General features: G+C 45.8%; 2 protein-coding genes across 4 annotated transcripts in view; one reads left to right on the forward strand and one right to left on the reverse strand.

Moving 5' to 3' along the window:
- LOC133460585 (sodium/hydrogen exchanger 3-like) overlaps positions 1-18,480 on the forward strand; it is a 249,309-nt gene that overhangs the window by 180,653 nt on the left and 50,176 nt on the right. The gene's annotated exons all lie outside the window — the stretch shown is intronic.
- LOC133460581 (fibrocystin-L-like) overlaps positions 1-18,480 on the reverse strand; it is a 96,737-nt gene that overhangs the window by 48,065 nt on the left and 30,192 nt on the right. For 2 of the 3 annotated variants that reach the window (XM_061741221.1, XM_061741222.1), the window contains exons 30-41: positions 17,553-17,717; positions 17,357-17,478; positions 16,563-16,695; positions 13,219-13,411; positions 13,001-13,143; positions 12,801-12,905; positions 11,710-11,895; positions 9,885-10,058; positions 8,742-8,947; positions 6,689-7,661; positions 5,507-5,755; positions 4,344-4,493 (exon numbers count right to left, since the gene is read on the reverse strand). In XM_061741221.1, the coding sequence (XP_061597205.1) occupies positions 4,344-4,493; positions 5,507-5,755; positions 6,689-7,661; positions 8,742-8,947; positions 9,885-10,058; positions 11,710-11,895; positions 12,801-12,905; positions 13,001-13,143; positions 13,219-13,411; positions 16,563-16,695; positions 17,357-17,478; positions 17,553-17,717 (2,799 nt within the window). The remainder of the gene's footprint in view (positions 1-4,343; positions 4,494-5,506; positions 5,756-6,688; positions 7,662-8,741; positions 8,948-9,884; positions 10,059-11,709; positions 11,896-12,800; positions 12,906-13,000; positions 13,144-13,218; positions 13,412-16,562; positions 16,696-17,356; positions 17,479-17,552; positions 17,718-18,480) is intronic. The other variant, XM_061741223.1, reaches the window with a different exon arrangement.

Below are 18,480 nucleotides of genomic sequence, written 5' to 3' on the forward strand. Positions count from 1 at the left end.
TGGTGGTGGGGGGCTTGTTGTTTGTGCTATTGTTGTTGTTGTTGTTGATCCTGATATTGGTGCTAGTGTTGTTGGCTTTGGTATTGGTCCTGGTGTTGTTGGTCTTGGTGTTGGCGCTAGTGTTCGTGTTAGTGATCTTGGTGGCGATGGTAGTGCTGTTGGTAGTGGTGTTGTTAGTGGTATTAGTGGGGGTTTTGTTGTTAGTGCTAGTGTTGGTGTTGTAGGTATTGGTCCTGTTGTTGTTGGTGTTGATGTTGGTGCTAGTGTTCGTGTTACTGATCTTGGTGGCGGTGGTAGTGCTGTTGGTAGTGGTGTTGTTAGTGGTATTAGTGGGGTTTCTGTTCTTAGTGCTAGTGTTGTTGTTGGTGGTATGGTTGATTTTCGTGTCGGTACTAGCATTGGTGATCTTGTTGTTGGTGCTTGTGTTGTTGGTCTTGGTGTTGGTGGTGTTGTTAATCTTGGTGGTAGTGTTGGTTTTGTTGGTCTAGGTGCCGGTGTTTTTTGGTCCTGGAATTGGTGAGCTTGGTGTTGGTGCTAGTGATGTTGTTGGTGGTAGTGTTATTTATCCTGGTGTTCGTGCTAGTGTTGGTGTTGTAGGTGTTGGTACTGGTGGTAGAGATCTTGGTGTTGGTGATCTTGGTGTTGTTGGTCTTTTTATTGGTGGTGGTGTTGGTGGTCTTGGTGGGGGTGGGATTTTGTTGTTGGTGTTAGTGTTTTTGTTGGTGTTGTAGGTATTGGTCCTGGTGTTAGTGATCTAGGTGGCGGTGGTAGTGCTGTTGATGGTACATCCTCCAGCCTTCTGTCCCCGACCAAGAGTTTGCCTGCCTGCTGTTGGATCCTTGTCTGCCTGTGGCTGGTTCCTGCTCCACCAAGAAACCCACCGGATCAGCTTCTCCTCTCCAGTTAACATCCTCTGGGAACTTATCAAGCTCTGGATCCAGTCTCTGCTGCCATTCTCTGACCTGCTATACCCTGCCAAATAAAGACTGTTAAATACACGAACCTGGTTCATTTGTGCTGCGATTGGGTCCAATCCATGCCTGTTGCAGTTGATCTTGGTGTAGATGGCACTTTTGTTGGTGTTGTTTGTTGGTTGATCTTGGTGGTCGTTTTGTTGTTGGTGCTAGTGTTTGTGTTGATCCTGGTGTTGATATTGTTGGTCTTGGTGCTGGTGTTGTGGGTCATGGTATTGGTGATCTTGCTGTTGGTACTAGTGTTGTTGTTGTTAATCCTGGTGTTGGTTCGAGTGCTGATATTGTTGTAGTTGTTGGTGGTGTTGTTGGTACTAGTGTTGTTGTTGTTGTTGTTGTTGTAAATCCCGGTGTTGGTGGTAGTGTTAGTTTGTAGATGTTGGTGCTGGTATTGTTGGTCTTGGTGTTGATGATCTTGGTGTTTTTTGTGTTGGTGTTAGTGATCTTGGTGTTAGTGCTGTTGGTCTTGGTGTTGGTGGCAGTGTTGGTGTTGTTGGTGAGCTTGGTGGTGGGGGCAGGGGTTTGTTGTTGGTGTTAGTGTTGTTGATCCTGGTGTTGGTGCTAGTTTTGGTGATCTTGTTGGTGTTGTTGGTCATGGTGGTGATCTTTGTGTCAGTGCTACTGTGTTTGGTGCTAGTTTTTGTGACCTTGGTGGTGTTGTTGTTGGTGGGGTTTTATTGTTTGTGCTAGTGTTGTTGTTGGTGCTACTGTTAGTGTCCTTGGTGATCCTGGTGTCAGTGCTAGTTTTGGTGATCTTGCTGTTGGTGCTAGTATTGTTGTTGATCCTGATGTTGCTGCTTGTGTTGGTGTTGTTGGTCTTGGTGTTGGTGCTCTTGATGCATGTGCTAGTGTTGGTGTTGGTGATCTCGTGGGGGTGTTTTTGTTGGTGGTATTGATCTCTGTGTTGGTGGTGTTGGTGCTAGGGTTGGTTATCTTGGTGGTGGCATTGACCTTGGTGGTGTTGGTGGAGGTTTTGTTTTTGGTGTTGTTGATCTTGGTGTTGGTGGTAGGGATGGTGGTGGTGTTGTTGATATTTATCTTGGTGGTCTTAGTGGGTATTTGTTGTTGCTGCTAGTGTTGTTGGTGATCTTGTGTTGCTTTTGGTGGTGTTGGTTTTGTTGATCTTGGTGTAGGTGGTAGTGTTGTTGTTGGTGGTGTTGATCTTGGTGGTCGTTTTGTTGTTGGTGCTAATGTTTGTGTTTATCTTGGTAGTGGTGTTGGTTTTGTTGATCTTGGTGTAGGTGGTAGTGTTGTTGGTGGTATTGATCTTGGTGGTTGATTTATAGTTAGTGCTAGTGTTTGCGTTTATCCTGGTGTTGGTGCTAGTGCTGGTCTCGGTGCTGGTGTTGTTGGTGATCTTGGTGTTGGTGGTTGTGTTGGTGGTATTTAATCCAAGTTAGTTGGTATTGATCTTGGTGGTGTTTGTTGGGGTTTGTTGTTGGTGCTAGTGTTATTGGTGGTGTTGTTGGTTGTGGTGTTGGTGCCATTTAAGATGGCTTTTAACAACCAGTAGTGGGATGACTTTTTTATCTTATTGGATTCTGTTGTATTTTGTTGTTCTTTACTGGTCTTTCAATGTTTTTCATTTATCCTCCTTTTTATTTAGTATTGCCTGTTGTAGAGAACTTTAGTACACCAAAAGGCTGTTGTAAAGTGCTGTATAAATGAAGTTTCCATGCTGGTCTATCTGCTGGTATTGTTGGTCTTGGTGTTGGTGCTGGTGTTGTTGATCTTGGTGTCGGTGCTAGTGTTGATGATCTTGGTGATGGTATTATTCTTAGTAGGGTTTTGTTGTTGGTGCTAGTGTTATTGTTGGTGTTATTGATTCTGGTGTTGCTGTTGGTGTTATTGATTCTGGTGTTCGTATTTTTGGTCTTGGTCTTGGTGATCTTGGTGTTGCTGGTGTTGATCTAGGTGCTGGTGTTATTGATCTTGGTGTTGGTGCCATTTAAGATGGCTTTTAACCTCCAGTGGTGTGATGACCCTTTTATCTTATTGGATTCTGTTGCATTTGATTGTTTTTTACTATTCTTTCATTGTTCTTATTTATCCTCCTTTTCAATGTTTTATTTCCTGATGTAATGAACTTTGGTACACCGAAAGGCTGTTGTAAAGTGCTGTATAAATAAAGTACATTACATTGTTGGTCTTGGTGGTGGTCTCGGTGCTCTTGCTGTTGGTGTGTTAGTCTTGTTGGTCTTTGTGCTCATTTTGGTGTTGTTGATATTGGTGTTGTTGGTGGTATTGATCTTGGTGTTGGTGGTATTGATCTTGGTGTTGTTGGTTGGGGTTTGTTGTTGGTGCTATTGTTGGTGGTGTTATTGATTCTGTTGTTTGTGCTACTGTTGGTGTTGTTGGTCTTGGTGGCGTTGTCGTTGGTATTGATCTTGGTGGGGTTTTGTTGTTGGTGCTAGTGTTGTTGTTGGTGGTGTTGTTCATTTTGGTGTCCGTGCTAGTGTTTATGTTATTGGTCTAGGTGCTGGTGTTATTGATATTGGTGTTGGTGGCTGTGTTGGTGGTATTTAACTTGCTGGTATTGATCTTGGTGGTGTTTGTTGGGATTTGTTGTTGGTGCTAGTGTTGTTGTTGTTGGTGTTGTTGATTGTGGTGTTGGTGCCATTTAAGATGTCTTTTAACCCCCAGTAGTGTGATGACACTTTTATCTTATTGGATTCTGTTGCATTTTATTGTTTTTTACAATTCTTATTTATCCTCCTTTTAAAAGTTTTATTTCCTGATGTAATGAACTTTGGTACACCCAAAGGCTGTTGTAAAGTGCTGTATAAATAAAGTACATTACATTACATTGTTGGTCTTGGTGGTGGTCTTGGTGATCTTGTGTTGGTGTGTTAGTGTTGTGTGTCTTTGTGCTAGTTTTGGTGTTGGAGCTGGTGTTGTTGATCTTGGTGTTGTTGGTGGTATTGATCTTGGTGGTGTTGGTTGGGGTTTGTTGTTGGTGCTATTGTTATTGTTGGTGGTGTTATTGATCCTGGTGTTTGTGCAACTGTTGGTGTTGTTGGTGGTATTGTCATTTGTATTGATCTTGGTTGTGTTTTGTTGTTGGTGCCAGTGGTGTTGTTGGTTGTGTGGTTGATCCTGCTGTTGTTGGTTTTGGGGCTTCCTGCTCTGGAGGATCTGACCTGCAAACTTCTACAATCTGTTCTACATACCTGCAGTTATTTTAGCAAAGCGTGTTTGATGGAAAAATCATTGCAACATTTTCTTTAAAGAACAAGAACTATGAAGGTGTTGTCCTCCAGCTCTGATGGATAGGAAACAAAATGAAACTGGAATCTTTTTAAACCGGAACCAGCACATTTGGGTGTCAAACATGGAGCACGCTTCTCCATGAATGACAAAAACTGAACTCACCGTTGTTGCGCGGAGACCAGCAGTACAGAAGACTGGACGTGGACATATCTCTGTCAACTTCACACTCCTGGTCGCAGATCAGCACCGTGGAGTTGACTGGGTCGAACCCAGAGCCCTGGATGGACAGCAGAGCTCCGCCCCCAAAACTCCCTGAGGAAAAGATCACAGCAGGAGAAGATGGAGTCAATGAAACATGAAACATGAGGTCTCATCAGAAACCATCATGAAGATTTACGAAAAAAAACAGAACAGGTCTGCATGAGCATGGTCAACAATTTCTTCCTTTCTGCTTTTGAACATGTGTTTAGTTTGGGCTTTTTTTAAAAAGTCTCAAAAGCAGGACAGAGGGCAGAAAGATGTGCGTTAAAGCGCCACAGAGTGGGATTTGAACCCAGGTCGGCTGTGACAGCAGGATTCTACTAATCTGACACACACCTGATGTTTCATTTCACTATTAACCTGAGCTAAGCGCTGTCAGGAGAGTATGTCTACAAATCTGGGCCAGCTACAACTTTATATTAAATAAAATAAGGAGCACATATTGCTTTTTCTAAAACCTGTGAATCCTTCCAAAACATTTAAATCTTCCATTAATGTGTGCATAGAAAACATTTTTTGCTTTTTTTCTATTAATTAATTCCAACAATACATTTATCTACACATGCATGTTTTTAGTTTGTGCTTGACTGGTTTTGCAAGGATGAGTTCGCTGAAATCAAAGATAGGATAAGCAATTATTGTTACCTATAACTACAGCTACACTGATGACGCAGATGCCTGGTCAACTTTTGCTTTTTATCCTTAAATGAAAAACCATAAATATCTTTTTAATATCATGTTCCAAATTGGATTTTATCATTAGTGCATTTGTTGAGCATTTAAAGCCACTATATGTAACATTGTCACTTTTGACCACATAGGGGACAATTGCTCTGCTGATGATTGGAGACGGTCTGGTACCTTTTGTAAAGCCACCAGAGGTAAAACGTATGTACTTTGTCGTGGCATGCTGCCCCCTTGTGGTCAGAAGTATTGTTGCTACACAGACTGGCTTTAATGTTTCGGAATAACCAAAGAAGTGACTATTAAAAAAGAAAACTCCACACTAAATACCAGAACTGACAGGAAGAAGAGTGCGGAGAAAAGGGCGGCCCCAGCCTCACCTTCGTTGGGCTGCACGTTGCTGAGCGTCAGATCGTACTTGAACGCCACATCCGACTGGGCGTGGCCTTTGACCTGGTGATGGAGCACGACTGGAAACTCTCCACCGGGGTTGTTCCCCGCTGTGCACTGGAGCCGCGTGTCGGAGATGGACGTGACGTTGCAAGGGACATGATTTATGGTGACAGAGACGAGTTGAGCGTCGCTGCCAAAACCAGAACCCGTCAGAGTGACGAGGGAGCCGCTCGGCCCTGTGGGGGGAAATTTTGAACCATTTATTCCTCTAACTTAATAAAAGAGGAGGATGTTTCCTTCTACGTGGTTTCTAACCCTGGATTCACACTGAAAGCGTAAAAAATCACCTGTGGTGGCTCGGGACACCTGCATTGCGCTGCAGAACTGGAGGGAACAAATTGCATATAGCCTACATATATCTATATATAGCTGCACATCTTCAGTTTCCTATTTCACCATGGATCACACTTTGGGAAGCCTTCTTTATATTTTAGCGTTATTTCTGCATAGATAAGAGTGAGTTTCATGCTCCTTAACAAGTTTGGCCCGCGGATCAACAGCAACCATCAGAGTCGTTGGTCCCGGTGAAGCTGCAGTCTGTCTGCGGTGATCACTGACACACCGGGTCGTAGCGGATTTGGTCATAATGTTTAAACTGTGTTTTGTGATTAATAAGCACGGTTTTTAATTATTTTGCGTTGGATCGATGTAGCAAATAAAATCGTTCGGACCATCCAGCCCCTCAACCATCAGACACGTGTTTCACATTAGGAGAGTTCAGGTAAAAACGGCAGTCAAATCAGCAAAAATGTCAGTTTGCTGGATGAAATATATTAATTCCTGATAAAATAAGTGTATTAGTGCACAGCTCTGCTCATGTGTGCAAGTGAATGAGTATACGTTTGTGTGTACATGAAAGTACAATCTGCATTGAGGCTTCTCGCTTCGGGAATCCCGGTCTGTGATTGGACGCTGCCTCGGCGTCAACGCTGCTCATTTGCATAAAGTTGAGATTTCTCAACTTCAAATTGACGCTCTGGACGCCTTCGATGCCTCTGAAGCCTCTTGCAGCGAGCTTTCATAGACAATGAATGGCAACCGGACGCTTATGATGCCTGTGGCGCTTTCAGTGTGAATCCAGGGTAAAAGGAGTAGGAGGTTATAATCACCGGAGGTGGGGCTGATGGAGCTGACAACGGGAGTGTGGGCTGCAGAGTAGTTGAAGTTGAGAGGTGGGTAGGTCACAGAGAAGACCTGGACGGTGACGGTCACCTGCCCGGCGCCGTGGGGAGGAGTCAGGCAACGCAGGAGGGCGGGACTCACCGCCTGAATGTGGCAGGGTTCCCCGCCCACCATCACGCTGGTGTTCCCCGGAGCAAAGCCGTTTCCCTCCAGGACGAGCGGGGTTCCTCCGGCCAGGCTGCCCACGTCGGGGTTCAGCGCCGCCCGGGCGCTGCTGGTCAGCGTCACCCGACCCGACGCCAGGCCCTTGCTCCTCACGACCACCGTCACCGGGTGGAGCCCCGCCGGCAGCCCGGGGACCCTCGCTGTGACGTTGCCGTCGGTTACGGAGGTCACCTCCAGCTCTGCCCCGCCGGCGAAGACGGCCAGATCCTCCACGTGACTACCGAAGCCGGAGCCGGAGATGGTCACGTCGGTCAGGCCGGCGACGGCATCCGGGGAGATGCTGCTGACGGCCGGCGTGGCGGAGGAGGAGTACAGGAAGGAACAGTTTGAGTGGCAGGAGCTCTGGATCGGACCCGCGTGGAAGACGACGTCGCCGCCGCGTGGCTGCGACGGCGCCGTGTCACAGGTGATGTGGGTGTAGTTGAGCGACAGGATGTCGCAGGGCTCGAAGACTGCGGTCACCCCCCCCTCGGAGAATCCGGATCCGCGGACGACGAGCCTGGTGTGGCCCGTGGGGCTGCCGACGCGCGGCGAGACGGAGTCGACCACCGGCAGCACCACGAAGCGACGCTCGCGCTCGCTCAAGATGTCGACAACGGCATCGCCGAGGTTGTTGACTCTGACGGCGACGGGGAGGGCGACGCCGATGGGGAACTCCGTGTCGGGGCTCAGCTGGCAGTTGATCTCGGACAGCGAGCTGTTGATCACCTGACACGGCTCGCCTCCAACCGTCACCTGCAGCACATCGAGCAGACCGAAATAAGTCCCGACGAAAAGTAAAAACAAATACACAAAGGAAGTCTGACAAGAAGTTTCATTCAACTCAAAATGGCCGCAAGCATGTGTACGGAAGAGTATTAGGGCCATGCAGGAGAAAAAATATTTGAGAGGGGAAGATTTGACCTACGACGTGCAGTATTTTTACCTTTTTATATTCAACATTGCTTTTATCCTATCCTAGTAATTGGTCTATAAAGGAATTTAGAACTGAATTCTGTCAAAATTATGTATTATATCATTGCACCTAAATGTTTCTATATGATCAGTTTTATCTTTTATTTTTATTTGCTATTATTGTTTATTTCGCTATTTCTCATTGTTTTTAACATGTCTATATTCCCACTGTGAAACACTTTGAGCTGCAATTCTTGTATGAAAGGTGCTATTGAAATAAAGTTTATTATTATTAATATTATTTTTTTTATTGTGCACTTTGAGAAAAAAGTTGAAATGTCGAGAAAAAAGTCGAAATGTCGAGATTAATGTTGAAATACAATTTCAAGAATAGAGTTGAAATTTTGTGAATAAAGTCGAAATTTCGAGAATAAAGTTGAAATGTCTCCTCCATCAAATCCAGTTAGGAGAGCGACTGACAGCTGTGCAGCAGCAGCCGTAACTAACTAACTAACTAACTAACTTACATCCTTGGAGTGTAACGTTAAGGGTACGTTGAAGTTATGCAACTGCATATGTGTGATATGTGTTTCAAATCAATATCGTAAAGCCAATTTGCTTTTTTTTCGCGACATTTCAACTTTTTTCTCGACATTTCCACTTTTTTCTCAAAGTGCATCATGAAAAAAAAATCTTCCTCCTCTAAAATATAATTTTTATTTTTCTCCTGCCTGGCCCTAATACTCTTCCGTACATGTGGGATAGGAAGAGGAGGTGGGACAAATTCACACCTCAGAACCCCAAGGGGCCTCAACCGTCAAGCCCAGTGTCTTTGCCCCCTGAGCCCATTAGTACGAGGTTCTTTATCAGGGGGTTCACCCCTAAAACAACCCAAACTTTCAACATGTAAATCCAGCTGACCTCATTGGCGCATGTGACGTTGCTGAAGCCTCTGCCCCGGATGCGGATCACTTGGTGGTACGAGCCCTGGTTGGGGGAGATGGAGTGGACTGTCGGTGTGGCGCAGGCGGTGGCGCTGAAGGAAACCCCGTCTGAAGTCTGGTTGGTCGGTGGGCACTCTGGGAAGGTGACGCACTGTGGTGCCGCTCTGGCGCCGCGGCGTGAACCTGCAGGGGATGCTGCTGTTATCACCGACCTCACCACAAGCATCATTAATGGGAATTAAGTTCCTGAGTCCCACCTAAAGGTAAAATTATGACTAAATATCGTCGTCAACGAACCTTTATCACCTGAGGAAAACGAGGCGAGACGCAATGAAAATGCTGGTCATGTGAAGATAACGATAATTAAATATATAATGCAATATCGTAGAGGAATAAAAACCAGACTAAAATGTAGATTACAAAATAAAAACTCTGCTAAAATGTGTCTTCATTTTCGTTGACCAAAACGAGATGAGATGTTCTAACAAAGATCCTTAATAATCTCCATGTTTTCAGTAGTTTCCTCTGGTTTAGTTCTGCAGCTGGGTGACGTCACGTCCTCAATCCCAGTCGCGGCCCGCAGGGAATCAGAAGATGCAGCTGCAGAGTTAGAGGCTGATGCCGTTAACGCAGAGCTCTAGGTTCACGTCAGTTAAAAACAAAGTTACATAGAGAAACGCGGGGATCTACTCTGGGGCTGGAGAAGAAGAAGAGACCATCTTTGGATCCACTTTCCTACATAGACGTGGAAAAGAAAACCCAATGTGTCGTGGAAAAAGAAAAAGACGGGAAGAAATGCAGAAAAATAAATATGTTGTAAACTCAAATAAGATTCTTCTGTATCTGGAATGAATGTATTCTTGGGTCTATAAGGTAACAATAATATAATAATAAGATAACCTTGTTGGAATTGGAAAATGGGTTTCGATGAATACAATCTTTGACTAAAACTAGACCTGGACAATTCTGACTAAAATCAGACTAAAATGCTCAGACTTTTAGTCGACTGAAACTTGACACGACTAAAAGGAGAATGAACGTGACTAAAACTAATAAAAACTAAAATGATAGCTGGACCCAAAGAACTGAAACAGGCTAACAAAAACAACAATAATCCCACCTCCGGCCTCATGTCTGGCTTCGATGCCTCCGACTCTCACGGAGACCCGGCTGGTCTTCTCCTCCCGGCTCTCGACCCTCACCACTCCCTGCAGCAGTCTGGTTTCGGCCTCGTCGACGTAGCCGCTGCTGTAGTAGTAGACGCCCGGCACGGTGAAGCGGTAGCTGAAGACCCCTGACAGGGAGGAGGAAACCAGGGACATCAAACCGTTGAAGCTGGTCTAAAGTCACGTCATGAATCCTGCTCACAAAATCAAGAAAATAATTTCTCAGATTAATTAAAGGACAACAGGAAGAAAACATCCATCATTACAAACATCTTTGTAATGAGATGAATAATCAAGGTGTCCCACAGGGTTCTGTACTCGGTCCAGTGGTTTTTCACTTCACGAACAATTCCATCAGCTTCAGATGTCGACCGTCTGGCCACAACGTGATTCTGGATGGCATCACTTTGGTATCTAGTGCCACCGTAAGGAGCCCTGGAGTTATTTCTGATGAGGATGTCAGCATTAAATCAGGTGAACAACAAGTTTATAGACCAAGCTACTTTCTACGGAAGAGGATTAATGGCATTCTGAGAAAAATATCCTAATTTTGAATACATTTTTTTTAGAAATCCTCTTTAAATATTTTTCTGTTTGATTTAGGTTTCTGAAAAAAGTCAGAATTCTGAGATTAAAGTCAGAAATAAAAAAAAAACTACTTTGCAGCACTGAAAAAGAATAAGAAAAAATCCTTGCTCAGACTGAGATAGTCCTCACTCAGGATGTCCTAAAATCACCCCGAGCAGTTTCCAGCTGAAATAAAATACTGCAGAAAGAGTTCTGCTGAAGGTTAGAACAAGAGATCGGCTTCGTGTGAGACCCTGGACAGAATTTAAAAGTCTCCTTCTCACAAACGTCATAAAGCCATTAAGGACCCTCCTCTTTCCTGTTTCCATCTTGTTTTCTGCTCATCTTTACTGTCATCCATCCTTTTACTTACTTACTTTGGAACACCGATTCATTCAAAATTAAATAAATACTTAAATGATTAAATATTAAATATTCAATTGTTCGGAACCAGTTCCCAGTGTTTCAATTCCTTGGAATCGTTTGTAAATTTTGAAAACGATTCCCTTTTCAATTCCAGTGGGCACAAATGACGTCATTACGCATGTAGCATAGCAAGCAGTCAATAGCAAACATGGCGCCCAAGCCATATAGACGCTCGAAAGTGTGGTTACATTTCAGTAAAAAAAGACAACAGGGCAAACTTGTGATACTTGCCAAGTGAATATTTTGTCAAAGTGAGGAAATACTACGAGCATGCAAAAACATTTGCGGACACTGCAGCAATAACAATCAATGAATGTCGCGTTTTCGCTCATTTCCGCTCCAGCCTAACATCAGTAATTCTCAACCCAGCAGCAGCAACGTTAGCATGTCCTTGGCTAATAATACTGCAGGTAACTAATTAACTAAGGAACACTGCTTATCATATTAGCGCGATTTGTCTCATTGTTGTCCTTTTTTTCCAAATGAGAATCGATAAGGGAATCGATGAAGAACCGATTCCCTTGATAAGAATCGTAAAATTCTTATCAATTCCCATCTTTAGTCCCATCTTTTTCTGCTACTCAAACACATCTGAACACAAAAAGCTGGAATCCACATCTGGATCAAGTTAATCCCATTCAAGCACCAAACGCAAATCCATCTGAAAACCAATCAGATGACGTTCTCGGAGCAGGAAATGCTCCAGCACAACTCAGCCCTGTTGGGTCGGCGTCAAATCTCACATTTCAGATTCATTTCCAGTAAATTCTGGTCCAGTTATTTTACCTTCTGCAGTCCTGGCGTCTCCACTGTACAGCGGTCCTCCTTCGTAGGCGGCGCCACTCGGGTTGGAGACGCTGAAGACCCGGTACCCGACTCTCAGGAAGGCGGGCGCCTCCCAGCGCCACATTACCGAGTCTCCGACGGACACAGTGAGCGAGGCGGGACTCCATGCGTAGCCCGGTCCCTGAGCTGCAACGTAGAGTTCCCACGTTAAAGCTCCATACTCGGACATTTAAGCAATAGAGGGTCTGCATTGACGTCACTCTCCCACTGGACCAGCCCCCTTACTCGCACTGAGTGGCAAAACATCAGCAAAAATGGCTGCAACTAGTGGAGAAGACGGGATAACAGCTGATTATGGGCTTAAATTAAAGGCAGTTGGACTTGACAGTGACCGGTACAGTTACCCCAAGAACCATTGGTCCATGGACATTAATATTTGGCCACGAATCCAGTTTCCTGATATTTATATGTACTTAATTTCTACGCCGGGGAAATACACGAAGCAAAGCTGGAAGGCATACAAAAGTCTTGATGCTTGGTCCGACTTCAAGGCAGGATTTGTTGTAGAAATTAAAGTGATGAAGAAACCGAACTTTATGATTTGACCGTTTAACGTTAGCTACCCAAAAATCCTACATTACCTGATACAAAATGGGAACCGCAAATCCACGTTTCGGTGCCTGGAATCCAGTTGTTTCTGCAAATTGCAGTGATCTATTTGTCTCTCTTAAGTTTATTTTTCGGCAGTCTATAAAACGATAACTCCGATTTCTTGCTAAATCTATGAGTACAGTCGATCGCACAACAGCTCTTTCCCATTTTAGATGTTTTCGAGTTGCTCAAACTGAAAGTTTACGCTGCCACTCAGACTTTTTGCCACTCAGTGGGCGAAAACCGCTGTGAAGTCTCATCTGTGACGTCATGCGCATTCCCTCTATTCCTAACACGGCTAATCACAGAGGCACGCTGGTAATAGCTGGAGTCGGGTTTCAGTTTGCAGCAGTTTCTTGTAAATGATTGCTTGTGGGTTTTGTGTTAATTCCACTTGAGCTTGAATTTGGCCGGCATTGTCAAAAAAGACGGGAACCTACTGAGGTGGGATCCCTGGTTGGTGACGGCGTGGGTCGTCTCCTCCGACTGCACAATGCACTGCAGCTCACCCTGCGAAGCGGCCACCACCTCGCAGTCGGCGCCTCCTGCCACGCCGAGCCAGGACAAGACAGAAGGGAGAGTTTGGGTCAGAGTTTCTGGACTCCTGGTACACCAGGATCAGGACCCCGGGGGTTCTTACCAACGGACACTCTGTTGTCAGTGGCGTTGCTGCTGAAGCCAGAGCCAGAAACAGTCAGCCTGGTTCCTCCCAGCAGCGAGCCGAGCAGCGGCGAGATGCCGGACACCTCCAGGATGTACTCCACGGTGGCGTTCACGCCGCTGCTGAGAAAGAAGAAGAGACAATAGAGATCTTGCCCATCTGACCCTGACCCTCACCTCTGGGTGCCCCTACTGTACCTCATCTGGGCGGCCCCTCTGCTCCCGACCTGCACGTCCACCTCGTGAACGCCGGGCGGCAGCGCAGGGAGGACGCAGCTGATTTCCGTCGGCGTCCACTGCACGGTGACGCACTGTTTCACGCCCACGAACACGACGCTGCCGTTGTCCGGGCCGCCGAGGTTGGAGCCCTGGATGGTGAGAACCTGCCATCCTTCACAGAAGACAAAGAAAACATTTCACTCGACAACGCAAGAGGTTATTAGCCCTCGTCACCCGGTTAAATGCCATTGATCGAGGCCGCGGCGGCCCTGCTGATCTCCGGGATTACAGGACAGCGTGTTACTGTCACTACGTTTACATGCAGTCAAAATTCGGGTTAAGGTCAATATTCAGTTTACTGAAACATTGGGAATAATCTGTTTCCATGCGTGAGCAAACAGGGTTATCCCTGTATACATGTAATTGTAATCATTTGGGATATCTGGATCAAACCAGCGACGCACGGAGAACATCATGACGCAATTCCCGTCATTTCCGCTTCTTCTTCCTGTATCCAAATCCAAAACAACAACAATAACAGCAGCACGGCGGATAATGAACAGCCCAGTAGAAATCGCCTTCTTTTGAGCTTTGGTGCTAGTACTGACCCACCACCAGGACACTATTCCTCGCCGCCGCCTTCATTAATGGAAGGCGAGAACGTGACGAAATGGCAAATGGAGCCGGAGCTGTGCCATCCATATCCATGCTACCCATTTCCACCAGAGCACCCCGGACACTTTGGATGAAGGTGCGCAGTCAGGACTGGTGGGAACGGGTAGTAATGATGGAGTTCACCGACGCCGACTGGCGCAAGAATCTGGTGTATGTGTTCCTGGACTCAAAAGACCAAGATTCCTTGCGAAAAGAACATGCACAGAAAACAAATTCCTGTTCCTTTTGATGGGGATATCCCATTAGGCATATACCATCCATCCATCCATCCATCCATCCATCCATCCATCCATCCATCCATCCATCCATCCATCCATCCATCCATCCATTTTCCACCGCTTATCCGTTCCCGGGTCGCGGGGGCAGCAGCCTCAGCAGGGATGCCCAGATTTCCTTCACCCCAGACACCTCCTCCAGCCGGGGGGAGTCCGAGACTTTCCCAGGCCAGCCGAGAGACATAGTCTCTCCAGCGTGTCCTGGGTCTTCCCCGGGGTCTCCTCCCGGAGGGACATGCCTGGAACACCTCCCTAGAGAGGCGTCCAAGAGGATCCGGTACAGATGCCCAAGCCACCTCAGCTGACTCCTCTCAATGTGAAGGAGCAGCGGCTCGACTCCTCACCCTATCTCTAAGGGAGCGTCCAGCTAGCCTGCGGAGGAAACTCATCTCGGCCGCTTGTATCCGCGATCTTATCCTTTTGGTCACCCAGAGTTCCCAAAGTTCATGACCATAGGTGAGGGTAGGTGCGTAGATTGACCAGTAAATCGAGAGCTTCGCCTTTCGACTCAGCTCCTTCTTCACCACGATGGCCCAGTACATCAACCGCATAACTGCGGATGCTGCACCGATCCGTCTGTCAATCTCACGCTCCATCGTTCCCTCACTTGTGAACAAGACCCCGAGATACTTGAACTCCTCCACCTGAGGCAGGACTTCTCCACCACCCTTTCCCGGTGGAGAACCATGGCCTCGGTTTTGGAGGTGCTGATTCTCATCCCTGCCGCGTCGCACTCGGCCTCAAACCGCCCCAGCACATGCTGAAGGTCCCGATCTGATGAAGCCAACAGGACAACGTCATCTGCAAAAAGCAGAGATGAAATCCTGTGGTTCCCAAACCGGATTCCCTCCGGTCCCTGGCTACGCCTAGAAATCCCGTCCAAACTCCTGCTCTGATCATATAGAGACCGGACAGCCCTTAGTAGAGGGCCCCGGACCCCACACTCACCGAGCACCCCCCACAGAATGGCACGAGGGACACGGTCAAATGTCTTCTCCAGATCCACAAAAAACATGTAGACTGGTTGGGCAAATTCCCATGAACCCATGAGGGTTAGGCGTTTACATGACCAAATATTCGGGTTAGAAAAGGAGTAACCCAGGGGTAATTTTCGGGTTTTTAAAAACCAGAATATAAGCAAATTCTGGTTATTCAAAGGGGTTATTGGTGTTTATATGGCCGTGCGCAACCGGGTTATTGCTAATATTCCGGTGAGAAAAGGGTTATTTACTGCATGTAAACGTAGTCTGTGTTGATCCACCAGGTTTCACAACATCCGACCCCCCCGACCGAACTACGGAGGTCTAAAAGTGGATCTGATGACCGATGAGTACCAAGTCACACCAGAAGTAGAGATAAACCACAGAGGACAGAAGCCTCCCTCACCTGACACGGGCATCTGTCTGACCTCGTTAAACTTTCCTTTGTCTTTCACTTCGACACCATGTCCAAGGTATCTTCAAAAACTATTGACGCCTCACCACACATTGGCATTTTTGGTCTTCCTGATGAGTATACCCGATACTCTACTAAAGCATTGGAAGTAATAGCTTTCACCTACGTAATTGCTAAACGCCACCTCCTTCTTAACTGGAAATCCACGATTCCAGCTCCTTCCAGGACACAGTAGATTAACGAGATTATGTCCTTTTTAAAAGTAGAGAAAATTAGATACCCAAAAAATTCTACAATAAATGGCAACCGTTTATGGACTTTTTTGCGACAACGTAACCCCCCCCCCCCATTCCCTTTTTATTTATTACTTGGGTTTTCTTTCCATTTTTTTTCTTGTTTGTTTTTACCAGGTTTTTACTTATTTATTTATTTGTATCTGTCCTTGTGTTTATGTGCCCAGTTAATTATTTCAGACAGACTATGTCTATTTCACTGTATTGTTTATCTAGTCTTGTTTTGTGTAATTGTTATTTGTTCTTAAAAGTATGTAAATTTAAATCCACTGGTGCATACAACCATGTTCATTGCTGTTACCAATGTGCCCTGGCATATGGAAGTGCCTTTGTTACTCTGGCATCAATAAAAATATGAAACAAACAAAAAAACTTTCCTTTGTCGCCGGCTAAAATCACAAAAGACTCCTCGGTTTCCTCCGTTATTGTCCTCACAAAACCAGTTCACTGACAAAAGTACAGCGGCTTTGCATCAAGGGAGTCGATGGCGGCTGCCGTGCCAGACGGAGAATAGAACGCAAAGAACGAACCCTAAATCCCTTTCTCTTCATGCAGCCGTGTATTATGTCTGAAGAAAAGGCAGACGGCGTTCACCTTCACCGCCGTTCTTCTCTTAAACGGATCAAAGAACCCGATGGGAGGTTCCGGTCATGCATCGGTCTGAGAGCTGGAGGCCTGAACGTACCGATCACGAACGCCGTCCCGGGACTCAGGCCGGAGATGCGAGGTGTGAGGCTGTCGTCGTAGGTGAAGGAGCTGTCGGCGGTCCGGGTCGTGTTCCCCACCGTCACCACCACGGCCCGCGAGCCCGGTGCGCCCTGAAACAAGAGGCGGTACTACAATCAAACCAGGTTCACACGAGCAAGAGACAGGAAACGGACATGTGAACTAGGGGTGGGACGATACGGGTAACTCACGATTCAATACTGTGGCGATATGTGGCCCACGATAACAATAATATCACGATACACGATATCTACGATATTCGATATATTGTAAGAAATTTCATCAACGATATATCCCGATATATGTGACTGAAAAAGGAAAACGTCTGTAGTTAAGCATTTATTCAATGCCAAAACTTCATACAATATACAAAGAAAGTGCATTTGTATAGAGTCTCACTGCCTCCTGGGCTTGTAAATGTAAACACTGTACGGCTGGACAAATTAAAGTGCATGAACATTAATAACATGTTTTATATAAACCAGGACAGTGCACTGCTTTGTTTCTAACACTGAAAAGTCAGTAAGCAAAGTAGTAAGTAAACACTGTACAGCTGGACAAATTAAAGTGCATGAACAATAGTGCGATGACAACCGTTTAAATCCATTATGTGTGTCGTAATAAAATATTGATATTTGCCGTCAGTTTATCGATTATTTATTGCGACAGAGAGCGCAATAATATATTGCAATATCGATTTTTTTCCCCACCACTAATGTGAACCAGATCTTCCGACAACGGTGACTGACGTACCGCCGGTGTCGTGCAGCGCAGCTCGGTGGCGGTGGCGTCCACCATCACGCACTCGGCACCACCCACGGTGACCGAGGCGTCGGGGCCGAGGCCAAAGCCCTTCACGGTCAGCAGAGTCCCCCCTGGGGGGCGGGAGACGGCGGTTAGAACATCAGGATGAAGCCCAGATGTCGGCCCTGTTGGTCCAGAGTCTCACCTGCGACGCTCCCGGACGGCGGGGAGACGGAGGAAACGATGAGCTGGTAGGTGAAGAGGAAGACGCCGCCGCCGGCGTGACGCGACGCCCCCAGAGACGGGAAGCTGAGCGACACTGGGTAGGTGCCGGCGCCGGCTCCGCCCAGCCTGCACACCTGAGAGGTGGCTACGAGGAAACCATGGAAACCAGTTAATCTCCTCAGGGGTCACATACATACAGGCCAGGACGAATTTATCTCATTTTATGTCCAAACATTAACCAGTTTAAAAAGAAATATAAAAACATTTTCACAAAGTACAAAGAGGAAGGGGTTTAGCCGCATACATGTATGTATGTATGTATGTATGTATGTATGTATGTATGTATGTATGCATGCATGCATGTATGTATGTATGTATGTATGTATGTATGTATGTATGTATGTATGTATGTATGTATGTATGTATGTATGTATGTATGTATGTATGTATGTATGTATGTATGTATGTATGTATGTATGCATGCATGCATGCATGCATGCATGTATGCATGCATGCATGCATGCATGCATGTATGCATGTATGCATGTATGTATGTATGTATGTATGTATGTATGTATGTATGTATGTATGTATGTATGTATGCATGCATGCATGCATGCATGTATGCATGTATGCATGTATGCATGTATGTATGTATGTATGTATGTATGTATGTATGTATGCATGTATGCATGTATGCATGTATGCATGTATGCATGTATGCATGTATGCATGTATGCATGTATGCATGTATGCATGTATGTATGCATGTATGCATGTATGTATGTATGTATGTATGTATGTATGTATGTATGTATGTATGTATGTATGTATGTATGCATGTATGCATGTATGCATGTATGTATGTATGCATGTATGCATGTATGTATGCATGTATGTATGTATGT

This window comes from Cololabis saira, chromosome 15, assembly GCF_033807715.1.
Source record: "Cololabis saira isolate AMF1-May2022 chromosome 15, fColSai1.1, whole genome shotgun sequence".
Classification (NCBI taxonomy): domain Eukaryota; kingdom Metazoa; phylum Chordata; class Actinopteri; order Beloniformes; family Belonidae; genus Cololabis; species Cololabis saira.